General features: G+C 38.7%; 1 protein-coding gene across 1 annotated transcript; it reads right to left on the bottom strand.

The window, feature by feature from the left end:
• Positions 1 to 1,392: 1,392 nt before the first annotated feature.
• On the bottom strand, positions 1,393 to 14,867 carry LOC103708323 (uncharacterized). The gene is made up of 5 exons (XM_008793199.6): positions 13,469 to 14,867; positions 5,548 to 6,211; positions 2,813 to 4,241; positions 2,615 to 2,704; positions 1,393 to 1,959 (listed from the first exon to the last, which is right to left on the bottom strand). Exons 1-5 carry the CDS (start codon positions 14,157 to 14,159, stop codon positions 1,447 to 1,449), a joined length of 3,387 nt encoding a protein of 1,128 aa, XP_008791421.1. The 5' UTR covers positions 14,160 to 14,867; the 3' UTR covers positions 1,393 to 1,446.
• Positions 14,868 to 15,222: the final 355 nt, after the last annotated feature.

Below are 15,222 nucleotides of genomic sequence, written 5' to 3'. Positions count from 1 at the left end.
ACATCCATGCACTCGAGTACTCCTGGATTTCTTACAAATAGAAGCAAAAACAAAATACACCAGCGCGCGAAAATAGACGTCCTTATGCTCAATATATGCTAGTAGCCAGGAAAAGAGGGGAAAAAGAAAAAGGGTAAAAGGCTAAATTGCTGGCTCCTGCGTTGGAATCGCTCAGTCTGGTGGAGACACCCACCTAGAGTTCATTCGATGCACCCAGGAAAATCAAGGACAACAGTATACACGGAGACAATGCAGAAGATTATGTTAAATGGACGCACCCACCAGACATCATATTATTATGACCCAGCAGAATTATGACCATCGTGCCATGGACTGGTCTTTCCCCACCGGTGCTCTGTATAAAAGGTCCAGTGTAGATCCTCAATAATGTACCCCACCCTGATGGACCCCACTTTAAACCACCAAAGCGAACGGTGCTAGCCTGCCCATGCTTGCCTATCGCCCCATACTTGATATACCACATGCCTCATAATACTACTGTATTTCATCAAAAATTTTCATGTAGAATAATCTCTTTTTTCCCCCTCATTTTCAATGTAAAACATGTTAAGAAATGCAACTATAATCATACTTTCTACCATGGATTTTGGACTTTCCTGCTTCAAGAATTAAAAAAAAAAATCCTAGTGATCATTCGTGACTCCAATATATAAAAGCCTGGGATCATGATAAGAGGGCAGCGATGATAATCCTTCTGATGTTTCAAACTTTCATATTGCAGTAGGTGGACCCTGAACGAAATGAAGTGGCCTAGGAAAAATCTATAATCTCTTACATCTTGCAACCGCAGAGCTATTAACTTTACCTGAAAATAAAGCAATAAAATTCTCACCTTGCCATGACTTATGCTGTACATCCTCTCCATCGTCATGAACAAGCCAAGTTCTCTAGCTGACGTCCAAACCAGGAAAAATAATATAATGTCTTCTAAACGTGCACCGAAGGTAAAATCATGGAGTGGACTAAAAATTGTGCAATAAAAGAGGGCAAAATTTTTTATAAAGTTAGAGGGCATAGTACCTTAGTAGTGCAGCAGAATTCGGTGTCATCCACACAAAGCTTCGGCAGTGCCATCTTCTTCCCAGCAAGTCATGCAGTTTGATACTTTCTCGGTGCTAAGTTCAGGTCAAGTTGACAGCGTAGCCAAGAGAGACATACAACAGAAAACAGAAGAAACTAGAGCATAGGGAAAACATCTCTTCTTTGATCTGCTCTAGTCACTTGCAGCCGTACAATGCCATGCCGGCAACAGGAGGAAAAGCAAAATGATGAATATGATTTAATGATAATTTTTTCAGAAATAACAAACAATAATATAATGAACTATAAGGGGCATGCAGAGAAGAGCATAGCACAGTCCGCTCAAAAACAAGCATAGAAGGGGCCACGACCCTGATGGCATTAGGAAAGCAAATAGAAAATGTTTCAATGTGTACTTCCAGGAGAATTATGTATCCAACTTAAATTTACCCTACACTCTGCCTTTAAAGCCTCACAAGTTGGAGAGCCATTGGCAAAAACTACAGCATCAGAAACAAAATTAGATTGTTGTTCGTTGGCATCACCAGGATGAACATCGGCGTCAGTCATTGTGTTCTTTGCTACTTCCATGTCACTAGCAGAACTGGCGCCACTGGCATCAGCAATTCTGTCCTTCACCTCTTCCATGTTACTGGCAAAATTGGCACCAACAGCATCAGTAGTCGTGTTCTTCACCTCTTCCATGTTACTAGCAGAAGTAGCACCATCAGCATTTGCAGCTGTGTTCTTTGCTTCTTCCATAATACTCGCAGAACTGGCACCATTAGGAACACCAGCATCACCAAGCACATCCTTTAATTCATTTGCTGGAGCCGTGTTTTCTGAACAGACAGGTGGTGATGCAGGGAAAGTCACTTTTGATCTTTCATTCTGCTGCTTATACAGGGACATGGCTCTCTGCAAACCATGAATCGACACAAGAAATCAATCATCTAACAGCCATCAGTTCATATTCCTTCAATTTAGTATGCCCAACATATTGTTTGAATCAAACACTTCATAGCTTTTGAAGTGCAAAAAAAAAAAAAAGGCAGTCTACTGCATGAAATAACAAATTGGTTCTGGTTGTGGTATGCGCAAGCCAAATCTGGGTTATGAATTCAGTAGATGATTAAGAATACAAACCACTCATTGAAATATCATGTCATACTGACTAAGGTTCAAAAGTTTAAAAGTTCACAGATAATCAGCCTACAGAATTCCAGTTTGAGTACTAGATCTAAATCCCATTTGACTTAGAACAACGTAAATCTTAATTAAGAAAATGCTTTCTAAATGCTCAAATGTGTTTTAGAAATTGTTATTAAAAGCCCAGAATTCTGTGAAATCAATACATTGTAAACAAAAGCTTAAAAAGTCTGCAAGCATTTAGCCAGCAAATAAGGCTTGCATATAAAGGGACACCAAGAAAATAAAAAAATGAAAAGAGAATTGTGTCTTGCATAACACTGACTTTTGAACATGTATATATTTATTTGAAATGCGAATGGTGAACATCAGTTGACATAAGCTTAAATTTAGCACAAATTCTCATCTTTAAATATTACTATACCTGAAAAATAGCATCTTTTGTTGTGGGAAAGAGTGAGCTGAAGATGTGACTTGCACCTTGTCTTCTCCCTCTAATATCTTCTTTATTATTCTGCAACAGAAGAAATATGTCATCATCAAAGGAAAGAAACATGATACAGTACAGAAAAAAATATGAGAATGATTTTGTTTCAAGCAATATACATTATCTCTTCAGTACCTGAGAGTGTTCATGTTTAGATTTATCGTATGCATCAGTTATCTCCAGTTTCCCCAATAGAGACATGCACTTTTTGTACAACTCTGGATCCGCAAGATCAAGCGAGATGTCAATCCTGGACAGGTACTTGGCACAAAGGTTGGCATTATCATCCCCTGGTGTTTTAGAAGACTCAGGTATCTTCTTCTGTATAGTTTTTGGAGGACTTTCAACAGCATTTTTTGCTGAAGGTGCATCACTTGAGCGCTTTGCATCAATACCTTCAGAAGGCAGATGTTCTGTTCTGGCCCGTTCACTGGATGAGCACTGGCTAGGTTGCTGAACCCAAGCTTCATCCGCAAGAGCATGTGTTGAAGGTTCTGGTTCCTTCCGAGGTACAGGAAAATCCTCATTGATGTTACCATTTTGTCCCTTCCACATATCAGCATTCATCTCCCACCCTCGGCTACCTACTATATGTCTATTCTGATCCCATTCTGACCTTCCATACATATGGGATTCATCACCAAATACACCATTACTACCATTCCACACTTGCAAGTGAGGAGGGCATGATCCATCAACTGGATTATGCCATCCAAATGGGCGGCCATGGCCACTGAACCTGTCAGACACTTCATGCATGTGATAAGAAATCCCAGTATGGCTCAAATCCATTGATGGTCTAACACCAAATAAAGGAGGACCAGGAAAGTGCTGCATAGCTGGATGAAATCCAGCAGGAGGCGGACCATGTTGGAGAGGCATGAAACCATTGGCTACAGGAGAAGGCCAGGCTGGGCCACTTTTCCAAGCATTTCCATGACCTCTTCCCAAACCGATGTCACTGCTCCTTCTTTGACGGTTATAGGATTTGCGATCACCAACCTGGACTCTATTATCATCTTCATATGAGCCCAAAACTGGACTGTCAATTCCAAGCCTGATAGGTGGGGGAGGCAGGAGGTGATTAGGTGAACTGCCAGAGAAGGGACCAGTTCGGTTAATAGATGATGAACCACCTGGAGTGGGCTCCCTATTGCAAAGCTCAGTCTGAGATTGATCATCCAGAATTGGTCTCTCCAGAGGCAATTCTCTATCTCCAGCTCTGGAACTGCAGCGTTTTGGTCCTACTTCATTACCAAAACTTTGTCTAGCACTGGTTCTATCTGGAAATCGTCTCTCACTAGTAGATGGAGATTTTTCTCTTAACTTATTTGTTGAAGTATAAGCATCAGATCTTGGATTCTTATCATACTGAGAAGCAGCAGCGGTTTCCATAAAATGGACGCGATCTTTTGGTTTAAACTTATCAGATGAACGAGAATCAGAAGCTCTCTCACGATCTCTGGTAGCAGTTGGACAATCCCCTGTAGAAGCGGTACTACGGTGAATTCTCTCTTCAGATGGTGATTGTCTGCATGCAGAATCTGCTTGCTTTGATTTATGCCTGAAAATTAAAATAGAAACTGAGGTTATAAATAATACATTATCAAGCGACTGCGAAAGACAGGGAACAACCATATGAATAATATCTGCCACATATTATCAACTGCCAGGAAAATTACACTGGAAAACAATTACCGACAAACACATATCAGGCAACATTAACTAATAACAATAAATAGAGGGAATTAAAATAATATCTGACATCGGAAAAAAAAAAATCTAAGTGGACATGAGATAAATATAAAGTGGAATAAGACAAGGAAAGAAATCCATAAGAAAAACTCGTAAATGAAGAGTATCTACAACATCTGATATTTCACCAGACAGTTCCTGGCCAAAAAGAAAATCCAAAACAATACAAGCACTTCACAAGCACTTCTCTAGCAGTCCTGACAAGATAGGTGGCAAAAACATGAGCAACCCACCTCTATAATGAGATAACCCCACCATCAGCACACAATACCCACATATCTTCACTAAAAAATATAATCTCTGTCGCTTCAATGCCATTACCCCCCCCCCCCCCCCCCAAAAAAAAAAAAAAAAAAACAAAGTTAGATCATTCCATAAGTTTGATATCATGCAGATGTTGAAGCCGCTGGCATTTTGGTGTATCCTTATATAAACAGATCTATAGAGAAGCAGAATAGCTATATGACCGTGCATCTTTTTGAAATCATGACTATTTCTCAAAGTATGGTAACTCGGAAGAATCACTCGGAAAAGTCACTCAGCTGTCTTGCACCATTGACTTTGCTTCATTATGTGGCATTCACAGTGCCAAATCAAAGAGAGCAATGCAGCTACACACCAGCTGTCTTGCACCATTGAGTTACACTTTTGAGTTACCAAAGGATTTTTTGTCCTAAAAACATAGTTTTTAAGATAGTTCCACATCTTTGCAATATAACCATCAAAAAATCTCAAACAGCAACCATACTTCTAATGGAAAAGATCCACAAAATATTGAGATAAGTATTTCTTGAGACCTATACTCCAGGTAATCCATAGTTAAGTTATAATTTTCTATAATATTATATACTGATCACATAGTCTTTCGAGATAATCATGAATGTGTAAGTAATCAATCCAATAGCAACACTATAAAAATTAAAAAATAAAAAAAGGGTGATGGCCATAAAAGAGGGAAAGATTTAACCACAAAATGTGATTGAATATCTTACTAATACAAAAAATAGATAAGGGGCAAGGGATGATTATAGTGCAGGGACTACCTCCAGTGGACACTACTATCAAATACAATGAAATTTAGCAGAAGGGATGAAATAAGAGACAAGAAAAGGTACCTGCTATAATCTTTGACAGCATAAGCACTCGAGCTGGCAGAGCTCTTTGGTCGGTTATTATTTGGACTAGAATCAACCTTTTCTAAATGTCGATGCTCCGACCTAGATTTCTCAATACGGGAATCAATTCTACTAGGAAATTTTTTTTCCGCATCTTCATGTGGTTCCTTTGCACTTCGAATCTTCAAATCACAATGATCCTCGGACCCCTCAGAGAACCTCTTGCTTCCACTATTAAGCTTGGTATCACGATCATCAACATAAGGGCTGCCATCATGATCATTGTGCTGAAGCTTACTTTTTTTATAATGACTCTCAGAGGGAATGTTTTCATCTCTATAATGCTTATTCTCAGACCTCTCACCAATACGATCCCAAGAGGAGCGTTCATCTTCGCGCTTGTCATCCCGGTGTTTTTGGTCCCTGTCAACATCAACCCTGTATTTATCTCTATACTTTCCATCTTCATGCCTTTCATCTCTGTAGCTTTTATTTTTAGTATGATCACCTCTAGCAGATAGTCTCCTATCACTCCTATTATCACTTTCTCTTGCATCACCCATCCATTTATCTTTATCTTCAGAGTCATCTCTCCTTCTCCTAACATGTTTCTCAAGCTCCTTTTCAAAATCAGGATTCTGCAACTCATGCTGTGCTTGCCATTCTGTTAAGTCACAAAGATGGAAGGTACTGGTTAAATCTAAAACTTACTGAATAGGGGAATGCAATATATTTTAGTAACAAATTATAATAAAAATATATGAAACAAATATATGGCATATTTTTGAGTAACAAACTCATATTACACTAGTAAGAAACAAGTCAAAATTCACAAATCAATCTAAGAAAAAATTATGAAGCAACTGTCTGATCGCCGTTGTAATTAGCCCAAATACTAGATTCTGAGATGAGAGAATTGAATTTCTTAAGATTTTGATATGTGAAAATATGAAGTAAGCAACAGCAATGACTATAAAATGAAAATGAACTGTCTTAAAGTAGATGATTTTGTATATGACATGGAATTTCATCACAAAGTAAATTGGCTTCCATAAACCTACTTAGATCTTCAAGGGTGTTATAAAATGGAAGAAGGGAAGAAGAATAAAGAAAACTTCGAGGAAAAGAAGAATTGCAAACAAACCCTAGTATTTCCAGGATGCATGAATGGCAAACAAGCTAGCCTTATACCAACTAGTTAAGCTTGGCAAAATAACCCATCAACAATAATCAGAAAACAAGGTCAAAGTTCGGAGTTTAAGTTATATGTTCAGATTGTATAAAGATCAAATTGTTTGTTTTTGAATTTTCATAAACATGCAAGCTGCTGCTTCTTATTCTATAGTCACTCAATTATATTGATCCTCCCACTTTCCTCTTCAAATCTAGCCATTTATGGAGAGCTGTGATCCTGGATTTCCAATCAATCTGTTTCAATGGTTCCTCAGTTTCGCTTTCTCGAGAATTCTCCCACTTTCTTCTTAAATATCTAACCATTTATGTATAGCTATGGTTAACCGTGCACATTCTTGATATCCAATCAATCTTCAATGGTTCCGCAGTTTCACTTTTCCAAAAATTCTCAACAGATCAGGAGAAGGAACCTGCTCCAAACTTTTGGGGCATTTCATGAGAAACTGCACCAAGCTACCAATGAAGACTGACATCACGCACTAGTGGTTTAAGTTGTACCAGATAACAAAGCATCCCATATCCTATGTCCGGTATTTGGGCAAGCACTTTCCACAATGGTTTTAACTAGTATAATTACGAAGGTAGTTAGTCTCTATTTCCCTTCTTCTTTTTAACATACACTCCCTGCACACCTATAGTTTTGAATTAATAGAAACAAGGAAATGCTTACAAAATCCAGAGAGTAAAGACATACACAGTACACCAAGAATGGAGTTGGGAGTCCATTTTTTTCTCTTTTGCCATACTTTCTCCCAAGTATTAACATAAACTGACACAATTAAAACTCTGTCCTGATCAACTTAAGTCATACAAATCTCTAAACTCTTCTCTTTCTAAACATTTTTTCCAAATTCCTTGTGCATAACCAAAATCCCACTGGACCCACTCTATAGTTTCTTCTCATGGTTGTGTCTCTCCTCACGTTTCTCTGCATCCTATTATCATCACTGACACTTCCCCACAACCACTTGTGCCAGAGTGCCTTATTCAAACTGCCAAGACTCTCACACCTAAATCCCACCAACATTAGTTATTGCACAGAATACTCCAACTGACAAATATATTTCTCTTGTGACTCAATTTTCATCCACTCCACCAAAATAAGTTATTTGAGCTCCATAACCTAGTCATCAGTGAAGCCTGCAGGGTACCAAGCAAGTGAAGTCAATTGTTTAACCTCAACGATAAATGGAATCAGTGGACATGAAAATTTTCCACCCTAAACTTCATAATGCTAGCACTACTAATTATTTCTCACCCATCTACATTTCAATCAAAGCATTCTCATTGCAGTTAACATCTCAAGCATGTACATACGATGAGGAAACTGAAACTAGCTCTGTTTTTTATTTTTCTGCAAACAAGAAAGGTGCAATCACCATGATGAAATCTGAATCAAGACATCATCCTATAGTTCACCAAAAAGTCCTTGAATTAGGCCTTCCATCTCACCTGAAGTTCACTATAAATTTCCACTACTAGATAAAATAAGAAAGGGATATAGAGTCTCTCGAATTAAGATCTTTAGTTGGTGCAATAAAGCTTTCCTGAGACCATTTAACTAAAACATCAAGCATTACTAGATGTTTTTTTTTACCAATGAAACCTTTTCCAAAACTCATCATGGGATAACACAAGAACCCTTTTTTAATTTTTTCAAAGACATTTTTCTAGACTGATTTTGCAAAAAAAGTCCATTATCCAGCAATTATTTGGTATTAAACTATTCAAAAACAATATAGGAGTTAGATGTAGCACATTGACCATTAATGGGAGCACTTTAGATCCTGACAATATATCCTTCAGCTTTCCATCCGATATTGATGGCCACATCTCAATCACTTCTGCAATTTCCATTTAATAAAAAATGCACAATCTTTAACCTCCACAGCCCCTTTTACACAAAATGGTTCAATGAAAGTGTTACAACACCCAGTTAAAAACTTTTGCTGTGAAACTCTCAGAAAATTCAAGTTATCATCTGCAAGAATTCTATATAATCAACAATAAAGCAACAAGACATAAGCCTTCAAGCCCGAAACTATTTTACCTTTCATTTCACAAACCTCCTCCTTCACCTTCTCTTCATGCAAACTCTTTATCAACCTCAACTCCCCAAACCCACATCAAAATTATCGCCCTCCAAATTTTGTCTACACTCTTTTACCCAATCCCAAAGGAAACAAATTGACTTATGAAATATTAATTCACCCTTCTCCTTATATGATTAGCCACCTTCTCAAGTATAGGTATTTCATTTGCTAAAGCCAAATTCTTCCACATCCTTATCCTCAATCAATTGCTTCATCTTATGCGACTCAATGTGCTCCACTTTAAAAAAAAATGTCCCCTCACCATCCTCCTACATCACACTAATCTTTCGAGTAAAGCTCATTGATGTCCTCAAAATGCATAGTTGAGGCTATTATCAACCAGACACGGGCCTTTTTCTATCACAGCCTAAGCTTTGCACTTACATATATTCATTCTGAACCACAATGCTCAGCAAACTTTCTTCTGAACCTTCCACATCATTTTCATCAATTCTTAATCTTTCGAATAGTTTGATAGGCTTTTGTCAACGACAACAGAAGCCTCTATTTACTATAACCCAAAGATTTGCACTTCTACATTTAACTTCTTAATAACCATGCTTACAGAACACCTTCTTCATGATCCTCCAACTACCTTTTGATCCAACTTTCAAGCATCATGTGTTCCAACCACCCTATAAAATCCAAAGAGCTTCAACCCCCAAATATTTCAATGATGCCAAGCATATATGGACCAGTGAACATCCAGGCAAACCATTAGGAAGAGCAAAAATGAAGTGAGCCCTATTCTGTCGCAAGAAACTTCTCAATCTTTTATTTTATCCAACTCCCATGAACTACTTTCTCCAAGTTGCAAGAGCTTGCTATCAATTAGCTTGATTTCTTGGGCTCAAATCCATACCTTTTTCAATCAAATGCTCCATATTCCTTCTTTCACGTGTTAATAATCACACTAAAGTTTCTCTGATGGAGAAGAAACATTCTGCCATCTCAATTTTGTCGTACATGCAGCTTAAACTATCAAGCATTTGACCACAAACATAGCTCCATGCATCACTATTTTCATCCTCGACTTTCCTCCCTAAATTCTTGAGATGAATCTACTATTCTTTCTTATACTATCAAAAGCCTCCTAACCATGCACATTTCAACAAACAAGCCCCAGCAATCACACCAGATCCTTCCTCACAAAATCCTTTCTATGTCATTACCAAATCCTCAACATATCACCTTGACCCAGTTCCCTTGGACCAATATATTAATACCTCCATAAGATTTTGTAATCTATGCTCGATAATTTTTAGGTACACAAGAAACCATAACATACTACAGGTAAATTGATTAGATCAAGGATGGGATAACCTAATAAGATAGACATAAGGGAAAAATTAAAAAGAAAAAGTATTGTATTTACATGGAAAATATATCATCGAATTAGACTTTCTTGATTTTGTTTCTCCAAACAATTGTCTTGCCTTCTTAATTTCTTGCAAGATTCATTAGACTGGAATTTTAGGGGATTTTTTCTTTTTCTTTTTTTTTTCCCTAGTGTGCATGCATCGGTGGGTGGTGGTTATGGTATGTAGGTCACCATCACAATCCTGCATATTTAGGTGCTTAGGTGTTTTCTGGAGCTGATTAAACCCACACAAACCTCAACATGCTCGACAATTACATATAGTTCCCAAACATTGTTGTCAAGATCTTAAGATCCTCGGATTGGGATTAGTATGCATTGCAAGATCGAGATTTGGATCTTACATCCAGATAGTGGATCGGACGGTCCTTCGGAAGGTAAGATCCAGATCTGGGCCATGTCTCTACAAACTAAAGCTATTAGTATATCCATCTTTTAAAAATGATAAATTTCTTTGACTTTAACAGTGACCAATTCATCATTGATAAACTTCCAAAACATCAAATCAGCAATCTCTTTTAAAATTTCAACTTTTAAGAGTGAATAAAAAATATATTTAGTTGTTTTGGAAGCAAAGACCTATAGTTATCACTTTTACCATTTAAAAATTTTGATTTATTCTACAATTTCTTACCTCAAAGGAGAATCAAGCTCGGTAAGTCTATGTGTATATATATTTTTGGGTCAAATAACTCAGATTAAGATATTCCACCGACTTGTGTGGTGAAATATAACTATATTGATTAATAAAACACAATGTTTGTTTCTTGGACATGATATTTATGAGCTTATGGTTGTTGGAAGCTTTTTATGACATTATATGATGCGTGCTTACTCACTGTTCACTCAATCGCAATTTGAATATGCTTCTTATTTTCATGTTGTTTCACATCTATTTCTTGTGTTTACAAGAAATCGGAAAAAGTCTTACAATTTGCAATCCAATTCATGATTCAATCTGACTCAACCCCCGCTATGATTTACGATATGACCCTAACCTTAACAGTGTGGTCCAAAATGTAGACGAAGATCTCCAGCTAAAGTTGTTAGCAGTTTCATCGATAATGAAATCCAACCCAATAGATAAAAAATAATAATTTTAATAATCTAGTCTAGCTAACAAACTTCATGATCTTAATTCAACTAAACTCGCTAGATGTATAGGTCTACTTCAAGCTAACTAGTATATAGAGTTGACAAGACCTAACCCAATTCTTAGCCTACAAAATGGACATCCACCATCACTCTCTTGCATTTTGTCAACTTCTCCACTAAACACAATCCATTAACAATCCTAAGTCTAACCCCTTGTCTCCCAACTGGTCTTGGAATAAACCTCACAATCTCTTAAGTGTTCACTCTATCACCAATTAGAATTATAAAACTAGCTTCTCAGCAACACACCAGAGCTTAAACTTACACCAAATTTTCCACCAACATAGAAACTCTCGATATAATAGATTCTTCCAATTTCTGCCTGCATATTAGTTGAAATCAAAAGTTACAAATGATTACCTAGTCTCCTAGAGATAATTGGTACAAAATATCCTAAGCAACATGCTAAACGAAAACCTTCGAATACATTTTACCATAGTGATGATAGTCTTGAAATCAACCTCATATTCAAAGGTTAGTCCATGGAAAAGGCTTGACTACTTACCACGCCAACACAAATGTTATATTTCAAATGTTACATTGATGAGCACATTATAAAAAGGGTGGCATTCACATGAGATCCTTACACCACATATACCAAATAAAATGCCCACATGATTGAAGTTCATCGAGAACTCATATAAGAATGTCCTCAAAATTGCACCCTTAAGAAGTTTTATTTTCTCCAGCAAGGAGTTTGACTAAAATGTTTAACAAACCAGCCAACTTGGTAAGTTGATTATATGATGGCTTCAGTCCACCAAGCAAAAGAAAAATTCCACAAAAAACAAAACTGGCATACCAATAATATTTCCAATATCCTTGTCTTTCGCTAACCAAATGCATTTTTCCCTCTTATTTTACAATTAAGGTTCCCTCCACATTCAAAGCATCTTAACAAAACCTACTATATCAATACCTTACATTACTTTAATGAATTAGTCTTGAATTCTACCCCTCCTAGTTTTACAATAGATCCACCCTATGTTCATGGATCCTCTCCACTAATAACACTAAGTCTTGTTTTGCACTTATTTTTTTCATTTAGCTCTAGCTAGTATTCAACTTTCACATGACATCTTAAAGTGCAGCTCCACTTCAATTACCAATCTTAGATGTCATTAGAAACATCCTTTTCTATTTCCAGCCTTCTCCAAATAGACAAATAAAATTGGAATGGATCTACTTGTGAATATTGCCATGAACTCAAAACTACATCAGGAACCCCTCAAATATTTCCTTCATGGATTATACATAGTGCTTACCCAGCCTCACCAACAACATTCACCATGTGTAAACAAAGCCCTCCATCGGTCACTTTTGGTCCAATCTTTTAAAAAAAAGAAAAGCAAGGGCTTGTAATATATGCACCCACTCTTCAAGAATACAGCTTGCATTTGCAGCCAAGAAACATCTTATCAACATGCCTGAAACTAATAACACATCCTGATGCCTAACATATCGAAACAAAAATGTAGGCATGAAACCTTCCTTGCATGTACGGATGACTTCAATTCATCCTTGGGTTTGACTATGACTGTTTGACTATGACTGCTCCAATGACAAACAGTGATATTGCGTTTTTTTTTTTTTAATTTACCTTTTCCGCCAACCTGTAAAAGCACAATGTTGCTGTCGCAGGCACAAGTATTATGAATCTTAAATCTAACAAAAATAATTTTACAAAACCACGAATTATGTATGGATACAAAAGATTTGCGTAATATTTTCAAGAATCAGTTTTTTTTCGTATGTTAAGCTTATATGAAACAAATTCATAACAAAATGGTACATCTGGTCTTATATGTTATAGTTAAATTGACTGAAATTATTCAATTAGATTAAATTGGTATCAAATGCCTAGACTAAGAAGTAAAAAGCAGAACAATGTAAGTGAACATGACAAGTATAGACAAATTGTGTGCATAGCATAGTTAAATTCTCATTGATTTCTTGCTGGCGGCTCTGCAAAATCATCATGATATATCTCTGATTAACCAAGTATATCAATGCCATAAGGAACAGAACTCATAATAGATAAGCAAGCAAGAAATAAAATAATAATAACAATAATAGAGGCTAAAGTTATTGGGCGCATTACCACTATTTTCTGTATCCTTCTTTGCTGCATGTTCTTCTTCGGTGCTGCCTGTTTTAGAGCTATGCTTTCTACTCACCACATCATCAGACCTTGCATGCCTGGAATCTTGGGTTTTCTTATCCCTGTCAGATGCCCGCCCTCTGCCCTTGTCCTTTGTCTCCTTATACTGACTATCACTCTCTCTCCAGCTTGAATCCTTCTCCGGCCTCTGTTTTGCCGAATCAACCTTCCCTCCACTGTCCTCATTCCTCCCAACTGAACCCTCACGCCTTCTACTCGACCTGCCCTTTGAATCAGACGCCAATAACTTCGATTTTGAGCTTTTATTCAAGTCCACCGGCCCAAATTCCTCCTCTTTGAACTTCTTATCAACTACAAGATCATCATCTCCTCCCCCATTCCACCGATCAGAAACCGCCACCTCCTCCTCCCGTTCTTTCCTTTTCCTTCCATGCTCCCCCGAGATATCACCATTGCTGGAACCAATCAACTCTTTCCCCTGAGACGAACGCGAGGATTTCCGCCTCTCCAGCTCCAGATCTCTAGAAACCCTAGCTCCCGAGCTGGCGGCAGGCTCTTCCTCCCTCGGCTTCCTCTCTCTCGAGTACACATCCTTATCGGAGTCAGACTGATCTCTCTCCTCCTTGTGCTTGTGCGCCCTATGGGATCTGTGCCGAGAGCTCCGTGGCATCTCCAAGAAACCCTCAAAACCCTAATTCCAGACTCCAAATCAGGAATCCAAAAGAACTAAGAAATACTCCAACAAGCCGACCAACTACCTTCAAGAAACACCGGCTCGCCGATCTCCGTCTTGAATCGAACGATCCAACTGGAAAACTCGAAATTTAAAGCGGACGCCTCGAATAACAAAGAGAAGCGATAGACGGATGCCTGAAACGGAGGGCAAGATCGTCGAAGGAGAAGCGTGTCCTTCTCCGGAGCGGGGCGGTGATCAATCGGAGAGGCGGACGCCGGGAAGAAAGAGAGAGGAGGAGGAGGAGGAGGCGGCCGAGAAGGGGGAAAAGGGTGGGGGAAACGACCTTAGGGGAATCGCGGGAGGGATGATGGGTGGGTCTGAGAAGAGCCGCCCCTCTTTGTCCCTCATTCGAGTTTAATGCGACTCGAGGGCGCGTCTCTTCCACGAGGAGCCCCATAAAACTGGATTCTTTTCATATGGACGAAAATACCCTCATCGCTTTATAGACTATGGTAGTAACCGTAAAGCTCAGTGCGCGCGTTAGAGCTTTCTGTACATCGGACATCGACGTACAACATTTCAAATTTATTGTACATCTTTCCTTGAATGCGTATCTTGACGCATGATTTGCGGATGATAATATGTCGGATTGTAAAAGGTCCGGCTTGGTTTGGACCTAAGCTCAGGATCAGGGGTAGAGTGGGAAGTGGAAGAGTGGGGTCGGGGAGCTCGGGCGTGCCGGTCTCTCTAGGGTAGTTCTAAATACACCCCCCCTATTGCTCAGGACACCCCCCAAAAATTAAAAAAAAATTAAATACTCTCTACACCCCCCCATTTGCTAAGGACACCCCTAAAAAATTAAAAATTCCTAAATTACCCCCACCCTCCCCACCCCCCACCTCCCCACCCCCCGCCTCTGCCTCCTCCTCCTCCCCCCTCCTCATCCTCCTCCTCCCCCTCCCCCTCTTCCCGCCCACCTCTGCCTCCCCCTCATCCCTCTCCCCTCCTCCTCCGCCCCGCCTCTGCCTCCTCCTCCTCCCCCCTCCTCATCCTCCTC

The sequence above is a fragment of the Phoenix dactylifera genome, chromosome 9 (assembly GCF_051530095.1).
Source record: "Phoenix dactylifera cultivar Ajwa chromosome 9, Ajwa_hap1_PhDact_Kaust_v1.1, whole genome shotgun sequence".
NCBI lineage: Eukaryota > Viridiplantae > Streptophyta > Magnoliopsida > Arecales > Arecaceae > Phoenix > Phoenix dactylifera.
The sequence above is the reverse complement of the archived record's forward strand: the minus strand, read 5'-3'. Positions and strand labels throughout refer to the sequence as shown.